Source organism: Patella vulgata, chromosome 6 (genome assembly GCF_932274485.2).
Source record: "Patella vulgata chromosome 6, xgPatVulg1.2, whole genome shotgun sequence".
In the NCBI taxonomy this organism is placed as follows: Eukaryota; Metazoa; Mollusca; class Gastropoda; family Patellidae; genus Patella; species Patella vulgata.
This window is the reverse complement of record NC_065884.2, coordinates 12,975,835-12,995,171: the sequence shown is the minus strand read 5'-3', so window position 1 is coordinate 12,995,171 and position 19,337 is coordinate 12,975,835. Positions and strand designations below refer to the sequence as shown.

The 19,337-nt window shown below is 34.9% G+C and overlaps 1 protein-coding gene across 4 annotated transcripts in view; it reads left to right on the top strand.

Annotated features, from left to right (window-relative positions):
• Nucleotides 1-19,337, top strand: part of LOC126825267 (paired box protein Pax-6) — a 96,907-nt gene that overhangs the window by 57,712 nt on the left and 19,858 nt on the right. For all 4 annotated transcript variants that reach the window (XM_050554853.2, XM_050554852.2, XM_050554850.2 and 1 more), the window contains exons 3-4: nt 3,142-3,234; nt 14,107-14,453. In XM_050554853.2, coding sequence (XP_050410810.1) covers nt 3,142-3,234; nt 14,107-14,453 — 440 coding nt within the window. The remainder of the gene's footprint in view (nt 1-3,141; nt 3,235-14,106; nt 14,454-19,337) is intronic.

The window sequence follows — 19,337 nt, the reverse complement described above, 5'->3', positions numbered from 1 at the left end:
ACATATAAGATGACTAGACTGAACAATGTTACAATAAGCACGTTTTTTTAAAAAAAAAAATTAGTACGCAATGAAATGATTACGAAGATAAGACGTTCTGCGCCAATAGCGACACCGAGTGTCAAATATATATGAATATTGGGCAAAGATTAGCCCCGTTAAAAACTGAATAAAATCCAATCAAGCTTATATCACGCCATATTGTATTATTACGTCAACATGATTTAAAGTAATGGTGGTTTCTGTTCTATTGCGTGATCGGACGCGACCAAGCATGATATCCGAGTCTATGGTCTTGATTAAGTAGGCCAAGATAGGATTTAACCGAATCTAACGGTTTGTTAGAGGGAATGAATATTTAAATATAGAGAGCACCATTAACGTGCAGGCCTCATTTCACTCACAATCCCCTCTGATTGATTTGAGATTTCAATAACGCTACATATTCTTAAATATTGGTTCTGCTATGGTCGTCTGTAAGACGAGTCTAGGACATACGCTCAGACGAATAAATTTTTATATTTTTTATGTCAAGAAAGCGTTCATAATCCACATCATTGAACATCCCCTTATCCTATTTTCTGATATATTTTTTTCCACGATCAGCGACCGAAAAGTACTTTCAGCAATAATTTGGTTTACTAAATATTTACGAATGTGTTCAATATAATAATAACATTAAGTTCTTTTTTTATGCTTTGTTGCACTTGGACCATATACATCAACGATCAAAGAGATAAGTCATTAACCTCTCAACAAATTATTTATTTCTGTTTGTATAGAGGCTGAAAACCAATGTGTTTTGGTCATCCGTCACCGTTTTCTCTTCTAGAATGGTTGAAATAGGCATAAAGTAGGATTGAAATCACTGCAATAGTTGGTACAGAAAGTAGGACGAAAAAAACAATTTCATTTCATTATCTATTTTATCAAATCTTTATCAAACTAGTTTCATTAGCCCAGTTGGTGCAGAAAATTAGGACGTTAAACCTCATTTCAGTTCATTATTTATTTTAGCAAAACTAATGTTATGTTCAATCAAACGGGTTTCATTATCCCAGTTGGGGCAGAAAAGTAGGACGTTAAACCCCATTTCTTGTCATTATTTACTTTATCAAAACTAAATTCCCAATCTCACAAATATTAAATTAAGGGGCTCACACCTAATTCCATCTTTCCTGGAATTATCCCGCGCCTACTAAATACAACTTTACCAAACAATGGAACCATATCATGTACATGAATACGTGCTATTGATTTTCATGGTTTTTATGACAGAAGACGGTGATGCCTTGTCAATTATAGAAAATGCAGCCTTACACCTGTTATATACCTTAATTATAACCACACAGAAATATCTTTTACATAACCTTTTAAATATTGAAACATGAAAGAAACGTTCACGCACGGTCAATCTTATAATTAAAAGCGGTTATTTGTCGTCACCGAGAATAAAATATGAAAGACAACGAAATGGATATCAAAAGGAATTTAATGAAATACTTTTCATCATTATGTAGAATTTTTTATTTTGTTATTTGGATGTTATAATCGGATTGTTCTGAAATCTCGTTTATTGATCGATTTTTGTGTCCGGCCAATTTTCGTCCATTTTTCGATCTTGTGTTTGTTGGTATAAGTTTGATTTCTTAAAAAATTTCAATTTTTATTATTTGTATTTCCGGTTTCACTCTGCTAATCAATCCGCAGAAAATGTCCAATTGTTCACCATTGGTCGTTATTAAACAATCATCCATTCCATTTAATATGTAACCATGTGACAGGAAGTTGCTATTTTTATATAAGATATTTACATATTTTATTTGGCCGATTTATCTTGTTAACGTGATCATCAGCTTGATGTGAACTGAATTATAATTGTACAACCAACAAGTTTGCTCCACATATTCGCCCAATGAAGCATCTGCCATGTATTGTAAACAAGTAGCGAATCTATCATTTTCACAACAAATACGCATCGTTACGCTCTTGTTCTCTGACAGCCCTGCTCGGTCACTGTTCTATGGGGGCCGGGAACAACCCTTTAGGGTCAAGGGTTGGACACAAGAATTGGCTCATGGCTTGTTTTATCTTGAAATGGTAGACACGACCATCGATCATGAGAACGGGTACATTCCTAGCTGCGACGTGAAATAATGGCAGATATGCGAGTAGTTTTTTAACCTGTAAAAAAAGACAAAATACTGGCTGGTTTGGTCAGTCGGTGGTTTATTCAAGCGCCATACAGTAGTCAGTCAACTTATATTTCTCACGTCGTAGTTTTCTCGTCACACAACAACGCTTGGTTTGTTTTCTTCAAGTCATTTGTATTTTCTCTCTCTTTTGGTGATTCACTTAATTTACGATTGGATATATCATTGTTTTCATTCAGGTATTTGATATTTTTTTTTCTTTTCACCCGTTTCCTTCTTTTTACTGGCCTTTGTTGCTGCGTAACTTTTGGCCTTAAAGGTTTCTAGTTCCGGGGTTGATTTGTTTATTATCGATGGGGAAATGTTTCGCAGAGCCTTCTTTCACTCTCATAATTTTGAATTTCAAGTTATATGTTTGGTCCGATCTCTTAGTTCGGTTTACCGGATGTAGCGTTCAATCGAGGGGTTGATCCCCGTCCGTCTTTCAGACATACCGGACTACATATCCATCTCTCTCTATCACAATTTGTATCCACAAGATTTTATTTGAATAGAAATAATCATTCATTGTGTTAGGTTATTTTTTACCCTCTCGAGTTTCTATTTAATCTTTTTATTTGATTTGCAAACTAGATTTGTGTTTTATTCTGTAGATTTACATATTTGAATATATTTGAATAATAAGTAGGTACATACTTGATGCCTTGAATCGCTTCCATCTATCCTAATATAAAAGAGATAATTCATAGTTAATCAATTGAGTGTTCTTGACTTATACGAGGAAAAAATAAATACTAAGAACCTTTTGAATTGTTTACTTACTGAAGCTACTTTGGTCGCCATATTGAATCCAACTCCATCTGAGAATTGCAATACATTTCTAATACTACTCTCGAATACACAAGTACCAAAGAAATTATCTTCGGTATGTGAATATCCCGAATGAATAGAAGTCGTATTAAATGTTCTGTGGTTTTGTTTATTTCAGAAGAAGAGGCAAGTCCTGGTAGCGCACAGGCATGTAGTGATACAAGCAGTAATGGAAGTTCTTCAAATGTGAAAAAACACTCCCGGAAACGAGGTAAGACCATGTACCTTTTTTTTGTTAGTCAATGTATAGTTTGTTAAAAGGAACCTCGGAATACAAATAGGACAAACGATAAATGGACCCGACACACTTAGATACAAAATTTCGCAGTAGATATACGTTTGAAATAGAGACAACTTAAAATATTTAATGAAAATACATTTTAAAAATCGTTAACATATCCACAAAAAACTACTATTAAGTATCCACACTTTTAGAAAGCTAAGAACAATGTTTTGCCCATAGTCCTAAGGTATCTCTCTTATTTCCTACCTATTTTTTTCTAAAAGATGTAGAGAAATGGGTTTCCCAGTGTATATCTGTTATTGCCCACTTTATCTTTCTAAAAATAGATTTTAAAAGACGCTTTAGTTGCATATCGCTATTTGACAGACGGACCAATATTAATTATGATTGATAGTTAGAAACAACAACAAACGGCCTTTATTTAAGGTGATTTCCACTTATTGAATACGTTTTAATATGACTTCCGTAAAATAACTTTACAGATAGACGCCACCATTAATTATATCCAATCACCATGACAATGAACGGTGGCAATGGCGGAAAGGTATTTTCTGTCCCTCGTAAAACTACTAAGGAAAAAATATACAACAAATGAAAATTTTTATGAATTGATATATATATATAGGTGGTTATTAGATGTTTTTGAGTGTATATGTTTCCCATATTGCAAACCTTTTTGGTTGATTTGTAAAAATTATTTGAATCTGTTTGGGGTTTTTTTCGCAATTATCGCTTATTGATTGTATTTGGTTGATTTGTATTTGGTTGACTTGTAAAAATTATTTGAATCTGTTTTCTGCAATTATTGCTTATTGATTGTATTTGGTTGACTTGTAAACATATGAATTTGTTTTCTGCAATTATTGCTTATTGGTTCTATATAAAGACACTGGGATATTTAAAGCCTTTGATCGCCATTTGCATTTTTCACGTCTTAACAAAAGAAAGTAGATAATCTCCCTGTCTGAATTCAACCGGATTACAAAGATACACATTAAAGGTTTTTTATTTAACACGTATAAGTGACTTTGGCTTGTTTATATCTTGTGTAGAAGATTCCATATATTGCGAAATATTCAGTTCATCCTGTACTGTTGAATACTAAACGGAATTGAACCATTTTTTGGACTGATATTCCTTGTAGAAATTCATCTTTCGCAATGGTGCAGTTTGCAAGGGATTCAAATGACGATGAGCGAAATAAAGAAATAAATTAATGTATTCACCTTTCATTTCTTTGTTCTGTTTTACCTGTAACAGATACTTTCGTCTACGTTGGTTTCCTTAATAGACTTTTAACGAAACGAAGGCAAAAAACTATGTTATAATTTCTCATTAACTAGCTATAAAACAAACGACAATATCCTCCAAATTTTATCTATTAATAAATTATCAGCTAATTTCAAAAGTTTCTCCGCGTAAAGCACAGGTGTGAATAATTCATCCCTGTCGTTCTGTCAAGTTTCAAAAGTTTGTTTCAAATCCACAAACAGCGATCGAAGTGAACGTTATCCTCTATTACCTACGGACAATGGCTGCTTATTTATTATTGAGGTGTCATCATCACGCGCGATAAAGAAATTTGTTGTGTGTGTATTATCTAGGTGGAAGGATTATCGCCCCTGCCACAATACGTTTTAATTATTAAGTGTTATTATTGAGGAAAACGCGACTCACTTGTAGTGATATTTTTTGTCTGTCTATTGATACGGTGTCAACAACACATGATATCATATATAATCAATTATGTATTAATACGCTTTTATAAGGTTAGCTAATGCAAAAACATAGTTCCAAGATTCTGCAGAGAGATTAGACCCTTACCAAACAGCATCCTGGTGATGCTACTATTAGTTTTGTACTGTATGCATATTATTCTAAAATATCATTTTAATGGCGTTGCATTGTGACATTATTACACAAGCAACAATGTTTTATCAATATTATATAAGTCTTATATTTCCGAGGATGAAATATTTAAATCACATTAACGAAATAATACAAGAAGCAGGCGCTTTGTGATCTTTTAGCTCAGATTTTTTATGCTAAGCTTATTAAAAATTGGATTTAATTTCCTCCAAGGGAAAGCTGTCGGCACGTCGCAGATTTTTAGTTTACAAATGCACAATTTTTTTTAAAAGCATCTTCATAAATGAAAGCAAACGAAATAAATAACATTTTCTCTTGGGGATTAATTTCGTTGAGAAATCGATAGCTCACTGCAGGCTAATTTTAAAAAAATCATTGATTATTATTTATCTCGGGAACGTATCAAAATCTCTGGGAAATAAAATGCATGGAAAGGTACATCATTGGTCTGAACAAATGTTATCAAAATTATTGGAAATAAAATTTTCGGTCAGAAGAAATAGGGGATAATTTTCTTAGAAGAGGTTTAGAAAGCAAAACAAAATTCAATTCAGTATTAAGAAGTTTAATGGTTTCTAGATGTATTAAATACAATGATTTTGAGATTTGACCATTTAAAAGAGTATAATAATGCGGCAGCGACAGATCACTGGTGTGGAAGAACGGGAAGAGAAAAGGGGAATGAAATTAGACTTTATTACGCTTGTTGCCGCAATGCATGTTAAAACAAATTACCCGTATTAACATATAAATAATTTGTATCAGGCCTTTGTAGTTCGGCGATGGCTATTTGAAGTATTGGGTAAAAATTCAAACTGCATCTTGATGAGGATTTAGCTTTCCCTACCTTAATTGGAGCGCTGCTGTTTGATGTTTGCTGGTGTTGGGAAGGGACTTGAGTTTAATGATGGTTTAATGCTACACTGATAGTAGTTTGATGAGCAGTAATTGGTTGCTGTCAATGTAGCCATGTTTTCGTATTAGAAAGTAGTTCCACCTAGTTAGGTTAGTTGGCGAACTAACCAGAAAGATTACATGTTCATTATAATGGTCTCTATTCACTGACTGCCGTATTTGTGGCGATTTAGCCGAGTTGATTTATTCTGTCAATGGAGAGGTTTAGGCATGTTGCTTTTTGATCTAGGTGGTGGCGCGGGAGGCAAGACGGTCGTTTTTTGGATAGGAACAATTAGAGCGGCGACTACATATTATGAAGCCGTAATCTCAATACAATTATTTCTTCAGCTCAGTTCCAGCTTTAGGCATAAGCTAAACAAGCCTGAACTTAACAACCTCACGATCTGCTGAAGTCACACAGAATTGTCGCTTTCGGAGTGGCTTTTTACGTGTAAAGTAGTTTTTTATAATGGCATGTGCTTTTAAAGAATTAAAAAGCAAATATATGTTTTTGTGGTGATGCAAGGTTCTCTTTTGATACGCACGTTTTGAGACCTTCTGGTGCATTGAATTTAACAAGAAACCTCCAAGATTTACATTGCACTGAGCCTCGCCAATTTTAGCTTCTTCAGCTTGGATATTTTTAATGCTTTTTGCGGCCACTGAAATAAGGCGGGCCGTTTCGCAGCCTTAATTGTCGCTCTTGTCAAATAGCCAACGCTCATCTATTAGTAATAGTACTTGATTCATGTTACATGGCACTTCACTTCAGCACACCAACATCTTTATACCAGCAATTAAAACGGTTACATTATACATTATGCTTGTGTTGACGATATTCTGGACATAAAACCAGAAAAGATGTTTTGATTCAATATTTGCAATAATTTGTGTTTGTGTGTTGATGAAACAAATTCAATAATGACCTATCTTCCTTTTACGGGTCCGTGTGGGGGGGGGGGGGGGGGTAAGACGCTGGCTCGCTAGCCTGGAGGTCGGGTGTTCGATCCCTGCATTGGCTGAGAAAGTTCATCCAGATTTTCCGGCGTGGTTTCCCCTTGTCAGTGATGCAGGACGGAGGGGCTGACAAGGACAGCTGTCTAGTCGTGTGGATGGGACGAAAAACCGAGGTCCCGTGTACACATTGGCGTGCACGTAAAAGATCCCTTGACAGTTGGAATTCGATATAAGAGTAGGCTGTAGTGCCACTGTCCGGGCAAAATTTCCCTCATGCCCGTCTTCAACAGCCCAGTTCGGAGCAGAACAGTAGGACGTTAAACCCCATTTCATTTCATTTTCATTTGTCATTATGTGGAATCCTATATCAAAAATAAATGGGTAGAAAGATCTCAAACACCTTTTCTTATCGAATTTATCTGGTTCACTTAAGAGATTTTAACACCTTCTTAGGTCTGTGACGGTTGTTTTCATTCTTCAAGACACTTCTTTACTCGAAAAGCTGACTAAACGGTTAAAATATTAACGTTTTTCCAATAATTGGCAGAATTCTTTAGCAGATACGCAATACCCGGGTATACACTGATGTATTCCTAGCTATAGCGTCGGCTTAGTAATGTATATATGTTGTTTTTAGCGGTTCAGTAAGTCATTTAATTGTAGTCAAGGGACAAATAAAAGAAGACCATTCATTGGCCTAAATTATTATTGGGTCATGTTTTGAGCCGTTAATGTCTTGAAATTGCACCCATAAATTTGTTCTCAAATGAAGCCACCAACTAAGACAGCGATTTTGTTGGGGCTCTTATGTTTTTTGTTGGGATTTTTTCTAAATCATTTTTTAGTCTGTAAGTGTATACGGTCTTTGTTGATTACAGAGAGCGCGTGTATTCTGCAGAATTTTACAGGACAAAAAATATAAGAGTCGCTAAACCTGCCAATTTGATCCAAATGATTTTTTATCTTGATCGTATGAAAAGAAATGTTAATATTACCAGATAAAAAAATGCTGTAAAAAGATTCGCCAGTTTCTCAATTAACCTGTTCAAACTTTGCACGAAGATAAGATGTATTCTTTTTACCGTGTTTATTTTTCTTCACATGGAGAAAATGAAAATAAGGAGTAAAATACGTCTGTTGAGCAAGAAGAACGAGAAAAAAACGTTTCTGTTTTCTGTAAAGCAACACATTTACAAGTATAATTGACACATTTAGGGCACCAATATGCACGTGCTAACAAGGGGTCACAAGGGTGACATGTTGTACATTGCAAACTAACAGAGCGAATGGATTATATTGCATCGCGGATTGCAATGTTTTGGTGTAGGATATCACTCCGCACATTTTGCTCCCTGTTGTTTCAACAAAACTCGATCCGACACTTATGCTGGAATGTAAACAGAAGATAGAATGAAGGCAAAACATCGCACAAACATATGTCGCTCCGTTAAACTTCAAAGATGTTTTTGGTGGGTTTTGAATCGATGCGAAGAACCGTTTAGAAAACAACATCAAAATAATTTGTTGAAGAAACAACCAATTTAGCATTTAGTTTCTGCGGGTTGGGAAAACTAGACATTGGCGTGTTTCTTTAGAGAGGGTGTTAGGGATCGTATAGTTGGTTGTTTTGTAAAACGAGTCGAATACAACCAGATATTTCGGTGTAACAGATTTTGGTTCCAAATAAAGAATGGATACATCTAGAAATAAACCGAGTTATGTCTGTCATTGGACCTGCTGATAAGACGCGCATTGGGTTCATTTTAGTCTTTTTCGGGATGTGTTATTGTACTCCGTGAGCTGAACCGGTACAGGAAATTGTGGTGGGCCATATTCTAGACTAGACTCGCAGTTTCAACGTAAATATCTTTGTCCTACTTATGAAACCACCAATAGCTTCATTTTCATTTCACCCATTTTGCCCCAAGAGATGATATATACAGTGTCTCGTTTATTTCGGAGTTTTGCCATGAACTTTCGTACTTTTATATTTTTCCACCTACAAAGAAATGAAATGAAATAGGGTTTGACGTCCTACTGCTCCACCTAAAGTGATAATGATTGTACTCTTGCAAGCTTATAAAAAAAGACCCATAAACAAAACTGTATCTTCTGCATGTTCATGAGCCCTTTACGACCTAAGTCATTAGACTAACAAATTTGTCTTTTTTCCCATAAAACTTCACACGTGTGATAATATCTCATCTCCAGCGAACTACATAACACCCCTCCATAAATTACAGATTGACCAATTGTTTCTTTATTCTCCAGTTTCATCAATTTCACGTCCCATACACCACGTGCGTCATAAAACACTGCTGGTATACATTCTACCTCCTTAACAAGAGAGCTTAGAATGCATCACGTGGTGCGCAACGATTCGAATTTCAAAGAAGGGTGTCGTGAAGGATGTTTGAAGCCTTATAGTCAACCTGTCACAATACAATATAGAGGTGAAAAATGGCTTTTAACAGATATGTTACAATCTCATAGTACATACCTTCAAATATAAAGGAGCTTCGCGGTTTGCTTGACGAAATATAAGGGATCATCCATTGCCCACGACCGTTCCTCAAAAAAATATAACAATAGACGGGGATGATTTATTGCTGTTTTCGTCTCTCCAGCTAGTGGCAGCCCAGCTCGATGTTTTGTGTAAAGTTGATGACTTGATTGAGAAGCGAGGGTTTCTGTGGACGATGATAAGGGGGAATGTGTTCACAATGGCCCCATCAGCTCTAATCTCCACTAATCTGTTGTTGACCCGACTGGACAAGTCAATTAGAGGAGTATCAACTACAAGAGATGGACATCTCAACATGCTGCTACTCCTCGGCATACAATACTTCCCACTTATTTTAACCCTAAACTTGACCAACTTAACGAGGCTATAAAGAGCTGTTAAAACTTTCTTGTGTGTGCATGTTTTGACTTGTTGACATCAATGTTTGATGACATGCCGAGATTTTAAAAGGAAAAAAAATATCACTTGAAAAAAACAACATTGTGATTGACAATGGTAGTTAGGACACACTTCTAAATCTTCACGAGTAGCTTTTCCTGTGAGATTTCTGTTTGGACTGTCAATTTTATATCCATAGCAATTTTTATTTCTGAGTAACCGCCCATCTAGACCACACTAAACATTAATATTGAACAAAAATTAAAAACCTCGGATCCAATATTCCTATCGACCTCTTGAAGAATTGTCCGAAATTTACAGTCAAATGCGATTTCAAAATAAAGTGGAAGCATGTTTAAATGGTGAGTGCAGTAATTGCATCGTTTGAAGAGTGCACGGTGTTGGGAGGAATTAAATGATGGAGGTATCCATTAGACTAACTGTAGGATCAACCCCGTGTTGACAGACATTAATTGAGCCATCATTAATGAAGGGGTTGCAACAGCAGTTACCAGTAGGCTTCATGGAGAAGGTAATCAGATAGTACTATCATTAGCTAGTCATTATCTTCCAATATCTCTCCTATTGACATGGTTCGGTCTATTGTACTACATCAGTTATCAGCCATCGTCGTTTTAGCGGACATTCACAATCTTTCGACATCTTTATAGGTTAGTAGCTAACGGACAATTGTTATCACTTAAAACATCAATAAACTCCCTGTAATCTATCTCAACCCATTTAATCTATCCCAACTCTTTTTTTCTTTTCTCGGTGTACCATAATGTATTTTTACAGGTTACGGGCAATAAAATTACCTCAAAATACGTGTTTATGGGTCATAACACACCCGAATCAATGAGAATATACCATGGGAATTTTGTAATTTAAAAGAAAACTTACATACAATAGATCTGTAACAATTTGTTACATATGATGCTTTTTAGAAGATTAGTACATGTATGTGTTGTTCATAAATCTATGACAATGGGTTCTCGAATAATCCATGAAAATCTCTTGCAATGCTAAAACTATTGCAATAAACAATTACTACAAATGATAGCAAAAATGTTTTTTTCCATGAACATTTTCATAAATTTTTCGACAAAGCAACGTCATTAATTTTAAACCCCATTCATTATTCTTCTAAAGTGAAAACAACCATTAATCTTTGTAGATTTTATATACTAACAACAAGTGTACACAAGTGTAAGGATTTTCTCACTACACTATTTTAAGGATATTGCCGCTGTTTTCTTTTAAGGATATTTCCGCTGCACTTTTTAAGGATATTCCCACTGTTTTATTTTAAGGATATTCCCACTACGATTTTAAAGACAACCCCACTGTACTATTATTTTAAGAATATTCTAACTGATTTATTTTAAAGATATTCCCACGGTTCTGTTTCGGTGATATTTCCTTGTTCTGTTTTAAGGATATTCCCAGTGATCGTTATTGCGAATCCACTGTACTATTATTAAGGATAATGTTACTGTTTAAGGGTGTCCCTACTGTTCTGTTTTAAGGATATTTTCTCGCTGTTCTGTTATTAAGGATATTCTCATTGATTTGTACTAAGAATATTCCCACGGCTTTATTTTTAGGATATCCCTACTGATTTGTTTTTAGGATATTCCCATTGTTCTATTTTAAGAAGATTCATACTGATATGCACGAAGGGCCCAGGTCTCAAGTCGAATGTCAGAAACGAACCCGGTCTGTATACAGGCTACCAAACCTCGGTTGATGTTTTATGCTTGGTCGTAAAAAATTAAATTGAATCCATATTATATATAATCATTTAGTTAGTTTAGAAATGATGAATACAGCTCATTTGATGTGATTTAAACTGCGAAATGTAAGGCTTATAATGCAGTGAGAGTATCGTACAACAGATGTGTTGTGGGTCATTAAGTTAGACATATGCTGTAACCAGCCACTAAATCATGAATATAAATGGATTCAGCGCCTCACCTTAAGTAAAACAGTGCAGTTTATTATAACAATACTCATTCATCACATAAAATTATAGTCGAGTACGAGACATCAGACAGTGTAAAGTCATTCTGTTTATCACTTATGTGGTTTGCACTGTTTTTGAAATATATTTGTTATTAGAGTGTGCTGTTTCACACCCACGTGTAACATGGGTATCGCCAATAGAAAGAACGCATATTGAAAAGAAACCGTAATTAATACAGAATTGTGTTTTTTATAAACAATATTTTATTCAGATTTGTATCTGAAAAGGGATTGGGGAACCGACCCCTTTCAAAGTATCAAAACAAAATTAGATAGTTTTTAATAATTACTGTCAATAAAATCGCATTACCATATGCGATTAATCATTAACTATATGGCTGAAGAGTACGCTATTTTGAAAAATTTAAATTAAAGCAGACAATACGGAAGCCACAATGACGATGTTGTAAACCGCAATGACTGGAGGATACAGCCTCCTCAAAAACCACCTCATAATGTGTTGCTGATTTATTTTTCTCTTTCTCTTTTCTTGTTTGAGGATGACACGGGTCCCTCACGAACATCACTCTTCTGGCTCTATACTGATTAAATGTTCTGGGGTCGTGTGTTCGATTGGCCCTTTGAGTAATGGCATTGAGTTGGGTGGTGAATAAACAGACAAGGGGTTAGAATGTTAAAAGATTGGAGTGCTACTGGCAAAGCCCCGTCTTTCTCGCTGCCTTCCTACTTCAAGACTGCACAATAACTGCCGGGAGCATAGGCCCCCATATATAAACAAAACACGTTTGTTCAGACAACATATGATAGTTAGATGTAAGACGATTTTGTTGGTTTTTATGGACGGTGTTTCTCGGCAGCACGCGTTGCTGTTTGACCCGAGGCTGTCCTCCCTTCATCCCATGTCATTCCAGCCTTCTAGTGCCAATACAAGGAAATTAGATTTAATGTAGAGTTGACACCAACTTCTCTTTATGCACCCGAGGTGCTGAGATGTGCTTTAACTAAAGATGGCGCTCGTGACATAAACAGGAAGTCATGCGGTCTCCCATCTGGGGAGCAACCGGAAGTACCATTTTTGTTCTTGATATCCTGATGGGTTTAATGTTTTCTAATTAGTATTTTATAATTAGATCTAATACCAGCTTTCTTATCGAGAAATGTCTTATGTTTTTGTTGCATGTGCGGTTCCTGTTTATTTAAATTAAAATGGCAGCAACTAAAAACGATACAATTATTTTCGTTTTTATAATGGGAATATATAATACCATCATTTATGAAGTTCCGGAATCCAAATGGGTAAAGAAATAAACCATAATTCTACTTCAAGTCTGTAATATCAATTAATTTTAATTTGTAACACAAAAAGAGGTTGTTGGTTAGAAAAGGCCAGCTTACTGTGATCATTGTCAGATACCGGAAGGAAATCAACGAGTTGATCCAAAGATGAAATAAGATGAAACGGCAACGAAAATTAAACAAAAACCACTAATATTACTCCTTTTTTAATGCCGAGCTCTTATCTTTTGGCAAATAATCAATGCAAAATTAATGCGATATTAAGATAAGTAGGGTACAACTAAAGCTAGAAATGGGCGCCGGAAACGGAACGCAAAAGCCCGTGATGTCACTTTAACAAGAAAAGGTTCAAACACATAACAACTATATTCTCGACTATAAATCTGACAGTTTATCAAAAATCAATACGGGAAAAATGATCCGAAAAGAAGTGAAAATAAATGAGGAATATTGATAATAGTAAAGAATTAAAAGCAGAGTGTCATGTTGTGTGACGTGTGTATTATATGAGTATGTCATGTCGTTAGAAATACACATTGATCTATGACGTTGATGGTTATTAATCTCCCGTTTATACCCAACATGTCTACATGCTTCTACAGGTCTCCATGTTTCCATAATTAATAAAATATGATTCTATAGAAATAACAGGAAATCCTCAATCCAAGGAATACTTTATTATTGTTTCTGCCCGCCTATTGTCCGTCCGTTCGTCCGTCACACTTTTTGGGACACAAAAACTCTCCTTCGAATTCAGCTAGAATGTTCAAACTTGGTGTATGTATTTATTAAGTGATAGTCTATTTTTAGTTATTTATTTAAAAGGGAATTAAAATGGGTCGGCTTGAAGTTGGGGGTTTAGATACCACGTAATTTGTGGAGTTTGTCTTTTTATGGAATATTAAAATGTTTGATGTTTTTGGTATTTTCAGGACATTCTGGTGTTAATCAGTTAGGTGGTGTATTCGTCAACGGTCGACCGTTACCAGATTCTACAAGACAAAGAATTGTTGAGTTGGCCCACAGCGGAGCTCGACCTTGTGACATATCCCGCATTCTTCAAGTGTCCAACGGATGTGTTAGTAAAATTTTAGGACGATATTACGAAACGGGTTCGATTCGACCCCGCGCCATCGGTGGCAGCAAACCCCGGGTAGCTACAAATGATGTCTGTTCAAAGGTGGCTCAGTATAAGAGAGAATGCCCTTCAATATTCGCCTGGGAAATCCGAGATCGACTTTTGGCAGACGGAGTTTGTAACCAAGAAACTATTCCTAGTGTGAGTAGAGCTTTGATTTTGATTTTTAAAGAAATATATGTTGTCTTTTATCCACATATTCTACCTCCAAAACCCCTAAAATTGTCGTATTCCTTCAGTTATTTCTAGTGTCGTACTTCGGACTATTTTCTTCTACAATTCCTTAAAAACACCAGCCATTGGTTCAGCACCATAAACAAATAGTTACCACACCACTCCTCATTTATGTGTTTAATTACTGTTTGGGTTCGGTTATTTTTTCATATTCTTTAAAACTATCAGCTATTTTATGTTTTTTCCAGTGTCCTCCTGTTGTGTAATTTCTTCTTTTAAAAAAAACCCTTAAAAACATGAGCCTTTGGTTCAGCATTCTTCAAAACTATCCGATATTGATAAACTGATAAAGCAATATAAAACGAATTAAATATAAAATACATAATCTGCACATAGTACACAGCGATTCAGTTGTGTTTCCAATAAAATGGATCAATTATGTGATATACTTCGATCTAATTGAAATTAATTAAACTGTAGAACACTACGATATAAGAAGTAGTAGTTTTGTCAATTGTATGTTTTTATGTTGGCTTGCTAACGGAAGCTCAATGTTCTAACCAGTATTCGCTCACAATGCCTAACTTGGTAGCCTTGATGAATCCTATTCACTGAAGTCAGAGAGCGTGATTTTTTTCTAATACAGATATTGATTTGGAGATAATAGGAACGACGTAGACGTAGCTGCATCCATTTACAACAGCTGTAACAAAACTATAACATTTTTCTACCCAAACAGAAGTCGACTTTACAAATAGTACTCGGCTGCAGACAATTTTTTATAAAATTAATATGACGTCACTCTACTTATTCATGAAACAAATATTTCTGATTATTGAACCAGTAATGCGGTATACCAATAAAACTGCATCAAAAATCAACTCCAGTCTGAAATTAAATGTGCATTGTTGCATGAAATAGAACGTGCAGTTCATATGTTTTGCTAAATAGAGTTATGTCCCCGTTATGAAAACTGCCATTGATTGATTTGTGTGAAAGATCTATTGGAAAATGTCGTAAAAGTAACAATGACTTTCATTTCTTACTTCACTTAATCTATTGCTTTCATTCAAGTCTTCCATATAAATTGTTGTCCCAAACACATTTTGTGTAGCAAGTTTGATTCACGTGTTACCAAAACAATGTGAATAGCTTCATTGGAACATATTTAAATATTCCCTTTATTTCGTTGTCCTTTCGAAATACGAAAAAGTCGACTTTTAAGAGGAATATAACACAGTCAAGTTCTTTAAAACGCATCTTAACAAAATTGTTAAAAATATTTACTGAACAAAAAAATTAGAAAAGTTAGGGTAACAGCGCTCCTTGTATTGAAAATCAAGACGGCTTTTCAAACGATGATGAAGGCCCCTAGCGAGCTATATAAAATCGGTGTAGATGCAAATAGCACCCCTACAGAGTAGGTATTTTACATCGAAGGCATCTGCATGGTTGACTTGCATTCATCGGCTACATCAAAGCCAGGGAACAATAAAAGAAAAAATGTATAGTGTTTTCTGAGTAAGGGATATTATACTTAAGCTGTTTTGTTAGGAAATAATTCAGCATCTATTTAGTGGTCTTGTGAATGGTAATATAGGTCTACATTTTAAACAGATATACGTAGTCTTTAAAACAAGATGTCGGACATAAACAAGTGAAAGAGAAGGCTTAGATAGGTAAACCCCAGTCTTATTCCATAGGTAAACTTTGGGTCAAACTCTTTTATGTCGAATATTTCACTTGAATACATTTGTTCACTCCTTTGAAAAGCTTCCACACGGTAGATAAGAAATTAATAAACGTCTTCTGTTAGGGTGCGATATTACATATACACATGTACATGCATACATATTTTATGCACAAAGACCTGTGTATGGACATTGTTTGCATTTTATAATGAAATAATATACACTTAAATATCCAAAACATCTGATGTCACTTCTGTTTGCTAATTAGGTCTTTATTTGTTATGCCCTGAGATCAAACAATATTAGGGTTTTTCTATCATTAAGGTCCTTTGACACACACGAAAACACGGTCATAAAATAGCACTCGATGTACTTACGAGAGCGGTGTTGTCATGGTAACATTGACAAATTAGATATTTTCATTAAATGAACATTTGGATCATAAAATTAACATAAAACATGACAAATATGTAATATTCACATGTTGGCATTTTAATTAAGACAGTTTAAACACGTCCAAGAAATTATTTTTTTTGAAAAATAACAAATTATTCTGCAACATTTTCAGCTTTGGACCTTGTGACTAAGATGTTCAGTGTACTGTGTTCTTGGAGTTCAAAGGTACTCTTTCAGGCAGATGTTTTGCCACACTTTATTGTATTATTTCAGTAAGAACTGTCATTTGGTTTTTTTGTACGTTTTGTAAACATAGATTACACTTATATTCGCGGACACAAAGTATAATTTTATGGATACACAATCATCTAAATGTATTACTGTGCAATATTTCAACAAGGATACTCGTGTCTTGATAATACAAATATGTGGATGGTAGATAAATATATACAGAATGGGAAACAACAATAACAGTGAAATATAATTATGTCTCAACACATTTGACAACAGGTTATGTGTGCATGTTGGCGTGCACGTAAAAGAACCCATGACAGTTGTAATTCGAAATAAGACGAGGCCTTAGCACCGCTCAGAAAAATAGGATGTTAAACTTCATTTAATTTTATTTCGTTAATACGTCTGTGTTTGGGGAGGTTGGGGGGTGGATGGCCGAATGGTTAGCTCGTAGCGCGCTGTGTCATAAAGCCTGTCATTGAGTCAACCGGTGTAGTTTCAAATCCTCGGTTGTACGTGGCAAGGAGTAGGGTCGCCTGTCCAACCTCGTGGGTTTTCTCCGGTTCCTCCGGTTTCCTCCCACTGCTAAAGACCCATACGCGCAAGCGAATAATTGGAATAAAATTAAAACATATGTTAGTCCCGAAATGACCTAGTTTGTGTCGAGTGCTCTCTCTCACTTCTTCTGTGTTTTCAAAAAGGGATAACTGTTGCTGTATATTTTGTACACATTTGTCTACCGTCCATATCACTTGATTGCCGAAGACAAGACTGTAAATTCTATGGTTTTAATAGTAACGTTCGAGGTTAACAATTTCACATATTCAAAAACAAGAAATATACAGTCAAATAACAAAATTTCAGAGAAACAAATCGAATTAATAAACTATATATATTTTCCGAAGTATCTTCATGAAATAAACCACTTGATAATAAAAAAAAACAAGTTTTATTTTTTCACTGAAATATCACTCTGGATTTATATGGATTATTTAGTGATGTAGTTTGAATAAAACTCCAGTATAAATTGCATGATAAACGTTTTGTTTTATTTATAAGTGATCTCCCGTAGTTAGCTTGACTATAAAGAGGGCGTTTAGTCCTCCTAGAAAATCTCTTAGGAGCTTCAACCATAAATTTTTATGGATTTATTAGTATAACGAATAAAAGATATGTGATTTTTGTATTAGCATTCATACGTTTTTAAGGCGTTAGTAATAAATGAAGTACTTTGATCGGAAATAGTTGAAATATTTGAGGATAAATAAAGCTCTTTTCATTGACCCATGCGACAAAATTGATTTTGTGATTTCCATTATGAGAAATTAACAGGTCTATGTTTCTGAACAATGGAATAGCTGTTCTGTCATTTCATAATATAGATAAATACATTCTTGATTTCTTTTTTTTTTCTTGATTTTTGTATATTGTATTACTAAATGATAAGAGTGGCATTGATAAGATATTTTTGATAAATAAAGTTTGTATTGTTTTCTGAACGTTAGTTCTAATGTATTGAACGGCAACAGCTTTGTGAATTCGTGTGTATTAGTATATTCCATTTAATAATAATAATATTGAGTTTTTGTGATAACTAATAGTTTGTGCTGTATGCGGAATTAAACTTAGAGAACATCTGCTTATAGAGGCTGAAGTTATTAATTAATAAGCCAAGAAATTCTTGAATCACCGAGAATGACCTTCTCGTACAACCTCCTTTCTATTGCGCCGGCTTAGAAATAAATTAGAAATTGGCTTAACGCGGTGTCGCGTGGTGAGAAGCGATTTAGCGAATAACGAAATATTACGGGTTTTCAATTTTCTCTCGTCTTAGCCTTGCGCTCAATCCCCTACTTCAACGCTCTTATTTGTCGATGCAGGTAAATTTAATTACGGAAAATATCTTCGCTCAATTTGTTCAACTTGTTCGCCTCCTTGCTACAGGTGACTGAAATTAGTTTTGGGTCAATTGTCTGACGTGCTCATCAAACGACGAACTGGATAGATTATTAAGAATTATGATTCATAAATAGCAATAGCCCTTATAAGAGGATTTTTATTATATCTTAAGGCGAATTGGAATGGAACACAATATTAAATAATTGGTTCAAAATGAAGTTTTACCGCGGATGAGCGTTCCATCTTGCGTCGAGGAGATACACTGAGCTTCTTTCTTTGTCTTTAAGTCGAGAGATAATCGTCTTGGAAACTGTCATCTTAATCATTTCGTTTCGTTTTAATCAGGGACTGTTATTATAGAAAACCACAATGGCTGACTTTTTATTGTTCTTAATGACTATTCGTTCTATAAAGTCATAATTAATTTAGTTTCTACTGAGCAGGCTTCCAGGTTTATTATATCCAAACTTGATAATTTGATCGGATTTTATTTGGAAAATAATTTCTGCAACGGGCAACAACAATCCATAATTTTGATCTACGTTTGCTTTCAGTTAGCTGTGGACTCCATTTCTGTCAAATTCGCGTATTTGATCTACTTTTGCTTTCAGTACAACCATGCAATTGTTAA